The sequence below is a fragment of the Dipodomys ordii genome, unplaced genomic scaffold, assembly GCF_000151885.1.
Source record: "Dipodomys ordii isolate 6190 unplaced genomic scaffold, Dord_2.0 Scaffold53, whole genome shotgun sequence".
Classification (NCBI taxonomy): Eukaryota; Metazoa; Chordata; class Mammalia; order Rodentia; family Heteromyidae; genus Dipodomys; species Dipodomys ordii.
Window position 1 is genome coordinate 11,508,692 of NW_012267269.1, and position 9,733 is coordinate 11,518,424.

The 9,733-nt window shown below is 36.2% G+C and overlaps 1 protein-coding gene across 1 annotated transcript in view; it reads right to left on the reverse strand.

Annotated features, from left to right (window-relative positions):
* Window positions 1-1,298: 1,298 nt before the first annotated feature.
* LOC105989032 (chromosome unknown open reading frame, human C9orf72) overlaps window positions 1,299-9,733 on the reverse strand; it is a 24,506-nt gene continuing 16,071 nt past the window's right edge. Inside the window, exons 6-11 of the mRNA XM_013020838.1 lie at window positions 8,529-8,601; window positions 6,902-7,018; window positions 5,064-5,299; window positions 4,584-4,641; window positions 2,923-3,032; window positions 1,299-2,790 (exon numbers count right to left, since the gene is read on the reverse strand). Coding sequence (XP_012876292.1) covers window positions 2,604-2,790; window positions 2,923-3,032; window positions 4,584-4,641; window positions 5,064-5,299; window positions 6,902-7,018; window positions 8,529-8,601 — 781 coding nt within the window. The 3' untranslated portion in view covers window positions 1,299-2,603. The remainder of the gene's footprint in view (window positions 2,791-2,922; window positions 3,033-4,583; window positions 4,642-5,063; window positions 5,300-6,901; window positions 7,019-8,528; window positions 8,602-9,733) is intronic.

Below are 9,733 nucleotides of genomic sequence, written 5' to 3' on the forward strand. Positions count from 1 at the left end.
AAGGTCTTGCGTGCTTTTTTATTGTTGCTTGCATGCCTTCTTTCTCTTTGCTTTCTCTTTCTCTTTCTTTCCTTTCTTTCTCCTTCCTTCCTTCCTTCTTTTTGCTGTGGGCTAGCCTGACTATATTCCTCCTACCTAAGGCTTTCCATGTACCTGAAATCAAGGATGCATGCTACTATGCCTGGCTCAATCCTATTTATTACTTTCCAGATTAAAGTATTTAAATTCCTTACACTTTTACTTTAGAGAATGCTTTAGATACTTGGAATAAATTATTTTCTGTATTTAGATTATATTAATATCACTATAACAGGAATAAATTCTCTAGGTAGGAATAATAGTGGATGCCTTTAATTCTAGTACTCAGGAATCTGAGGGAGGAGGATCATGAGTTCAAGGCCAGCTTGGGCTACACAGTGAGACTCTGTCTCAGAAAATCCAAGGATTGTGAATGTAGTTCAGTGGTAGAGTACTTGTTGAGCATGTACCGAGCAGGCCCTGGGCTTGATGCCCTAGGACTGCAAAAAAAAGGAATTCATCTAAAAAAATCAAAATACAATTTGGAAGAAGAAAACACTTTTTAAAAAGTATGATTCCAGGATCATACAGAAGGTTTAAATCTATTTTTTTCAACAAAATTAATTTATAAATAATTTAGATCCATTAGATCCAACATGATTACTAACTCAACAGGAAGCTAATCAATCTTCAAATATGACAGCAATATTTTTCCTTAACAAATCACTGCAAAACACAAATTTCAAAGGTATTTTATTTAAATTTCTCCATCTAGGAGAAAAATATTAACAATATTTATACATGCCTTAATAACTTACTCACTGTACAACTTACATTCTATACAACAATACAATAACCCAGTCAGAGAAAATAATCAGTCAGCACTTAAATATGAATCTACGTGTAAAAAGCATTGAATGTGTTATCTACATTGAATGTGGTATCTAAAGGTGGTATCTGCACATTTTTTATGACTGACCTGCATATAGCCATCTTGTTCAGGATGTGTCTAATCATTAAGATATTTATCCTTCTGATTCATGATTGAAAGCTATCTGATCTTTAAGCATAGAACACATTTTTTATTTTATTTTCTAATTTGGGGAGGACAAAAGAGCTCTATCATTTCATCCCTTTCTTTCTTTTTTTTGGGGGGGTCGGTCATGGGGCTTGAACTCTGTGCCTCGGCACTGTCCCTCAGCTCTTCAGCTCAAGGCTAGCGCTCTACCACTTGAGCCACAGCGCCACTTCCAGCTTTTTCTGCTTATGTGGTGCTGAGGAATTGAATCTAGGGCCTTGTGCATGCAAGGTAAACACTCTACCACTGAGCCACCTTCCCATCCCTCATCCCTTTCTTATAAGTATGTTTTCCCTTTCTTGTTACTTTCACAATTTTAAATAAAAATATGTTTGTGTATATTCCTACACCAAACATTGCTATAGCATAGAAATATGTCAGTTACTTTACAGCCAGCAAAATGGTCCAACAAAATAAATAGACTAAAATAGTTCTGCCAAAATAGCACCTAGAAAATAGCACTCCAGTAAAAGTTTCTACTGCTGTTCTTATGTGATGCAGGCAACACGGCAATGGCTTAAAAAATATGGGCAGATATGAGAGGGAGAAGACAAGAAACTGGGGGAAAGATCTTAGTAGCTAACATGTCCTCTCATGTATTTTATAATCTCAGAGCTACAAGGACTGCCAGAGCGTGTACATGGTGAACAAGATGGAAATGATTGACGAGTGGAATCTGAAACTTCTTTCAAGAAATTATATTTTCCAAGGGGGAAAAAAAGGCACATTTCAGTTTGGCTCAAAAATAATGAAAATGAATTTCAACTTTAGTTAGTTATAGGTAACAGCTAGTAAACAAACTCTATTTTCCTGTATCTTTTTGGATAGAGCTCAACTATATGGAATAGTGATAACAATAATAATAAACACAAACCACACATCCTAGTCAGGGATTACACACAATTAAACATTTCTACACAGCCTCAATCCTAATGGCTAAGTCAATAAAGTAGGGTCTAATAATTCTAATTAAAATTCTTCTTGATCACTGTCTTCTTCCTAAAACTTAACATGCATTCACTCTAACTTCATTTCTGCAGAATGAAAAATTTAAATGCTCTCATTTCCCACTGATTGAAAAAGTATTACAGTAACATTATATACCACAGAACACCAGCAAATGGAAAGTCAACTAGTATTATATCTGTAAAGCTAACTCAGGTTTCATTCTGATATATGTAAACCATGAATAATATATTTGAAAAAAAAAACAGTAGTTGTGGTCAAATGTATTCTATTGTTATAACTTTAACAGACAACAATACTGTGTATTATAATTGTAAACATAAGTCCCCAAGAGAATATATCTAGGAAAAGAGACATTCAATGTGATGATGCACCTGACATCCCTTACAGACCCTGTGATAACCGACTGTAGTGTATCTAACTGACTGTAGTTGCTGAGTAGGATTCAGGAATGACCTGGGGAAAACTAGGTTTCTCACCCCACTGAACTACTTTACCAGCACTCATGATTGTGATGAAATACACTTAGCAAATCACACACTTAAAAAGTCATTAGAACATCCCGTTCTTGTACACTGGTGTAGAAAGGTCTTCCGAAGATAAAACAGTGTAGGCCTGGTTTAATTTTCTCAGCTAGTGCCATTATTATGTTAAGATCGCCCTCTGCTGTTAAATCAAGGTCTATCTTCAGGTTGCGAAGAGATTTAAAGGGCTTTTTCCCTTTCTGCCTACAAATAATGAACAAAGAAAAGAAAAGAAAAAAAAAAAAACAAATGTTATGATGTAGGAAATGTCCAAAGGAATTGAAACAAAAACCCAATGCATACAGAGTTGTTGTTCTGTTTATAAGTTTTACTCACGTATCATCTTCTATATATTTTATTAGTGTCAAGGCTTTTCTGTGAAGGACAAGCAAAAACTGTGCAAGGAAAGTACTCCTGAGAGATAAACCAGGCTTCAAATGGAAGACCTGCAGGTAGAGGAAACATTTCAACACACAGATTTCTTGCATTCTACTTACATAGCACACATCCCTGATAGAACTTTCAGTTATCTGGCAGAGAGCAATACCAGAGCCATTGCCACTGAAGCCCCCGAAAGCACTATGGTGGCAGAAATAGGTCTGCAAACTTTGAAGTCTTCTATTTCATCTTTATAAATGGATGCAAAGCTTTCATTCTACACAAAAACATGTCAATATTTACCTTATATATTAGATACTTCATGTTGTGTGCTTATAAAAGGGCAGAGATTGGGAGGAACTTTATTTCAGCTTGAGAAACAATCAATTGCAAGACTATGAATTATCCTCCAACTGTGCAAAGTATGTCACAGACCACATAAACCCAGATCCAAAATTTCTAATTAATGTAAAGGACAGTCCCTGAGGTTAGTGCTCTATTCCTTGAGCTACAACCCCACTTCCAGCTGATAGGCTTTCCTGCCACAGCTGACTTTGAACTGTGATCCTCAGATCCCAGTCTCTGAGTAGCTAGGATTAAAAAGTGTGAGCCAGAATGGATCAAGAAAATGTGGTATATATACAATGGAATTCTATGCCTCCATCAGAAAGAATGACATTGCCCCATTTGTTAGGAAATGGAAAGACTTGGAAAAAATTATATTAAGTGAAGTAAGCCAGGTCCAGAGAAACATAGGTCCCATGGTTTCCCTTATTTGCAATATCTAGTATATGCCTGGGACAAGGAGAAAAAGTCAGATAAGATGATGTTAAGCAAAATGAATCCCAAGATAGGGACACAAGTGGTTTTTTTCTTTCTTGCTATTGTTTCTAATGTATTTATAAGGTACCATGTGATTTTTTTGTTGCTTTGTATGTCCCTCCCCCATGGTATAACCCCTGTTTTCACTGTATTTGATGTTGGTATAATTTGGGGAGGGGAAGGGAAAAAACAAAATGTTTAAATAGGGATACAGGTTGACCCATTGCAACAATGAGATGTACAAGACGCTATGTTGAAAAACAAATTTTACAATTTTGGAAGGGTGGGGGGGAGTGTAGTTGAGGAGGTGGGAGGGAAGGGGGAAAACAAAGGAGGAAGCAACAATGCTTGATAAGAAATGTACTTATTACCTTGCTCATGTAACTGTAACCCCTCTGTACAGTATTTTCACAATAAAAAACTTATTTAAAAAAAGTGTGAGCCACTGGTAGTTGGACTAAATATTAAAAATATTTCTCATTCAAAAGACAAATAATGCTCTTTCTTTAAAATAATAACCACTGAGTTATAATGTAGTGCTTGAAATTTAAAGAAAATGCTGGTTATTTGAAATGGGAAATAATGAATAATTTTTTTACTGATAATGTACTGAAAACTCACCATTAATAATTCAAAAGAAAAATAATTGAGACTTTAGATAAGCCACCAGCATTTTCTAAAGATAAGGACCTAATCCCATAATATTTTATGTCTATATACTGCAAGGCCCCACAGGACATATTTTAAAAGAAATCATATTATTTGTTTACTCTCACGATATCTGATGTCATGTTTACCTGATCTAAGAAGGCTTTTACTAAAGTGTCTCTGTGCAGAACATCTTGGAAAATATTCCTATAAAGAAAAGACAAAGGCCCAAATGTTGAAATGATTAAACAAGACTGTTTTTTACAACTTGCCACAATAGTCAGTAACTTGAATTCTTGCAAACATATTTATAAGGCTAGAACTCTACCATCTGAGCCACAGTGCCACTTTCAATTTTTGAGTGGTTAATGGGAGGTAAGAGTCTCACAGGGACTTTTTGGCCTGGGCTGGCTTTGAACTACAATCCTCAGATCTCAGACTTCTGAATAGCTAGGATTACAGACATGAGCCACTGGGTGCCTGGCTTGTTCTGCTTTTATCCATAATTGTTATTATTAAGTAGTTGCACAAACGGATTACAATTGCTTAGGTTAGGATATTAGTACAATGCTTCTTGGTCAATCAAGGCTTCCTTGTTAGGTGATATGAAAAGGCAGAGCATTACATACAAGTCGGGAGTGAAGCTATCGTCTGTGTAGATGATGGTGTCCTGCGCCACGTCCTCTTCTGAAGTAGCTCTCCAGAATGCTGTCAGCTCTGATCTCATGTATCTACGCTGATTAAAAATATGTTCGTGACAGGGTGGCATCTGCCTGACGGTATTGACATCCACATCGATGTGCGTGGTGGGATAGGGGGCATACATGACTTGTCGGAAGGGGAGAACAAAGCTGCCAGTGGAATCCTGTCAAAATGAGAGGAAAACATATTGTCAAATGATATAAACCATTTCTTAAAAAAATTAATGCAGGTCAGGCATAAGGCCAGATGTTTGTAATGCTAGCTACTCAGGAGGCAGGAGGACTGTGAGCCAAGGCCAACCTGGGCAAAATTACTGAGATCCTATCTCATAAACAGAATAGAAACAAAAAGGCTCAGAGGTGGCTCAATTGGGAGGCCCTGGGTTGAATCCCAAAAGAAAGCCAACACAACAACAACAAAAATAGTTTTGATCTTATTCTAAGAAATTTATCATGATCCTGTGCCAACCTCAGTGACAACAGTGCTCATGACAGCATTGGTTTTAACACTGAAACATCAGAAACAAATGTCCAAAAAGAGGAGTGATTTATAACTAAAATAGGTTTCTTAATTGCTCAGTGGCTAAAAGCAAAGTCACTATGGGTTGCTGATATTGAAAAGGCTTATAATACATTGTTTAAATTTCAAGATATAACATGCAGAATGTATTCCACTTGGGAGAAATTTCTATTTGAAAAATATTATCTAAATCAAGGATACATACTCATGCAACCTGCCCCCCCATATATGTATATACATATATGTATATGTGTGTGTGTGTGTGTGTGTGTATGTGTGTGTGTGTGTGTGTGTTAGTAACAGGGCTTATACTGCAGTCTTGTTTGGCTTTTTCATTCATGGCTTCTCTCTGCCACTTAAGCCATTCTTCCAAGTCCTTCATTTTGCTAGTTAATTGGAGGTGAAGTCTAGAGGACTTTTTTTGCTAGAGTTGTCCTCAGATCATAGCCTCTTAGTAATTAGGATTACAGATATAATGCCTGACTCAGTTTTTTTTAAATTCTGAGATGTGTGGTGGTGACTCATACCTATTAATCTCCAATTAACCAGTAAAAGGCTAGAAGTGGAGCTGTGTTCAAGTGTAAAGCACTAGCCTTGAGCAGTAACAGGTAAAGGGCGGTGCCCAAGTCTTGAAGAGTTCAAGGCCCAGTACTGACACACACTCACACACACACACACACATACAAACAACAACATGCACAATTTCAGGGTTAGATAACAGTTATAAGGAACCATCTTGAAAATAAAGGTAAGTAATGGTGTTAATTTGAAGACATATATACTCTGTTCAGAACTATATAAAGGAAGTCAGTTTCTGGGCATATAAACATGAGACAATTTAAATGGTGATATTTATGAAGTATTTTTACAGAAAGCCTCAAAAATTATTTTTGTAGCTGGGCATCAGTGGCTCATGCCTATAATTCTTGTTACTCAGGAGGTTGAGATCTGAGGATTGCAGTTCAAAGCCAGCCTATTCAGGAAAGTCTTGTGAGATGCTTCAATAACCTACTTAGAAAAAGCTGGAAGTGGTGTTGTGGCTCAAGTGGTAGAGTGCTAGCCTTGAACACAAAGAAATTCAGGGATAGTGCTCAAGCCTTGCGTTCAAGCCCTTGACCAGAAAAAAAAAATTAAAAAATAATCTAGACACACACACCACACATACATTATATATACACATATTCATAAATATATAAAAGTATATATTTTTCAACTTGGTTTCACTTGTGATAAATGGAGACTATACCTTTAGCAGGCCTTGTACAAAGAGCCCTGACTCATATTTAAATGATGATTCTGTTTCACATAATCTGGAGCATTTCCTCTCTGCTGGTGTCAGAAAAAGGCATAATGTTCTCACTATCTACAAAAGAAAAGGGTTTTAGCTTAAAATATGAAAGAAAAAGTCCACTGGTTTGCATATGAAAGAGATACAGAAATTTTGTTACCATCAAATATATGTCAAGTAATGAGCATGCCTTAGTTATAACAGTTCAAGGGATACAATTCTTATTAAAAAAGAAATTCTTGTGGCCAAAGAAGTTTAGGAAATACTTTAAAACTAACTGCATGGTATTGCAAAGCCTGTGATATCTGAATACATACTATGACTCCTCTGGTGAGTGACATACAACATTTCTCAGACTTATTTAACCATGAAACAGCCCTTTACTTTATTGGGAAGTATAATTGAATACAATAAATTGTATCTATACTTAGCAACAACTATCAAACAAGCACACAATTTTGAAGAACACTAAATGTAATTAAATTAGGTAGCATTACTACTGCTATTTCAATATTTCTACTTGTAAATCTTATTTTAGTGAATATCAAGGCGGAGTGATATTTATCATATTTTCCTTGCAAATGATAGTACTATCCAAGCAAGCCATTGGTGAGGGTTTAGAAACTTCTGATTCTAATAGGATTTGCCCTAGAGTTCTATTAACAAAAATGAACAGACATAAAACTATTTGAGTTCAGACTATATCCAGAGATCTTATTTTAAAGCAGTTTTTTTTTTAACTAAAGTGGGGCAAAGTTTTCTCTTAACAAAAGGCAAGCTAGTAAAGGTAAGAGGATGTCGGATGAGAACAATATGTAATGGAGTTTTCTTCCTTTATTAAGCTGACTGAGAAGACAGCCAATAGCACTCTAAAGTTTTGGGGATAAAGTCACCTTTTTGGCATACATAATAATAATCAATAAAAATACTAGTCTCTAGACTCAATGTGATGACAAAGGTATACTAATCTGTCATAGATAGTTGTATGACAAATATAATTTTATATATAATAATGTATTTCCTGTGAGTATACAAGATATCTTAAAAATAAATAATGAATATTATTGTAAAGCAAATAATCATGTACAACATGTGAGAACGTGCACTTATCTCTGAATTCCTTCTAAATAAGGTTGAACAAAAGCACAAAATCCCTTAGTTACTGCTGAGTGCTACAACCGTTCATGAATCCTTTTTTAGCACATGGGGTCCTGAAAGAAGGGGTCAGAGCGATACTGAAAGGGTAACCTCTACCTTCCACTCAGCAGCAACAGTTCCTTAAAAGGTTGAGATGTAGGGGAAAATCAAAAGATACAATCAAGATGACAATTAAGTAACACTTTTGAGGCTAGTTTCAAAAGTGTATAACTACCTTTATATTTATTATGGTAAATGTTTTAGAATTTACTTGACACACATGAAAAATACCTAATATACAAATTTGCTCAAAAATATTTATGTATCACTAAGCCTGGTATCAAAATGTAACTAATACCCAAATTCTTATTTAACAGGTTATTTCAAATTCATGATAAGTTGTTAGCAATAGAAGTTAGATCCCACTTGGGATTCTAACATGAATTACCTTATTTACTTTCTCTGCACTGCTACCTACTACAATAGAGCAGCCACAGGTCTGCAGGTGTGAGCTGATAGCACTGTAAGTTAAAGAAAACAGATGGAAAATACCGACTATAAAACAACTTTGCAAACTTACAGAGTTAAGTTCAGAATTGCTGTACATGCGATACACCACAACTATAAGCATAATGCTATCATTTATGTGTATAAAACGGGATTTTCTTGGGGATTTTCATAAAGATTTACTCATTAAAGTATCACTTATAGCTGAAGAATCTGATATATAGAAAGGTTACGTACTGAATGTCTCGTAGGATTAAAAATAATGTTTGAATTGTCAACACTAATAAACAAGACTAAAGTGCTCTGACTCAAGCCACTGAGACCATTTAGGTTGAACACTCTGACAATACTATTATGACTCAAGGGAATGAATGCAGACATAAAAAGTAAATACCTACTGTTTCATTTGTCATTTTAAAACAAAAGTCTGCAACTGTAACGAAACACTAAAATAGGGGCTGGGAAGGTAGCTCAGTGGTAGAGTGCTTGCCTCACATGCCTCACATGAGGCCCTGGGTTTGATTCCTCAGCACCACATAGGCAGAAAAAGCCGGAAGTGGCGCTGTGGCTCTAGTGTTAAGAGTGCTAGCCTTGAGCTGAAGAGCTGAGGGACAGCGCCCAGGCCCAGTGTTCAGGCCCCACAACTGACAAAAACAAAACAACAAAACAAAAACAAAAAACAAACACACACACACGAACACTAAAATAGAATGCCAGAATACATAAACACATATACATAACTGAAGGTGTGGTTTCAGTTGTAGAGCACCAGCCTGAGCAGAAAAAGCCTAGTGTAAGTGCAAGACTTAGTTTAAGCTTTGACAACAGGACAAAAACAGAATGTAGACACAGCACTTAGTATGAGGGACTAACACATAATTCAATAAGTAGCTATTACGGTTATCATTTTCTTAGGAAGCAACAGAAAACTTTAGCTACTGGCCACTGATTTGAAGTGCCAGATAACTTTTTTTGTGTGTGTGTGTGATTTATGACACTCAGTGCTTCAACAACTTTATAAAGTAGGGCTGGGAAGGTGGCTCAGTGGTAGAGCGCTTGCCTTGCATGCCTGAGGCCCTGGGTTCAATTCCTCAGCACCACATAACAAAAAGGCCGGAAGTGGTGCTGTGGCTCAAGTGGTAGAGC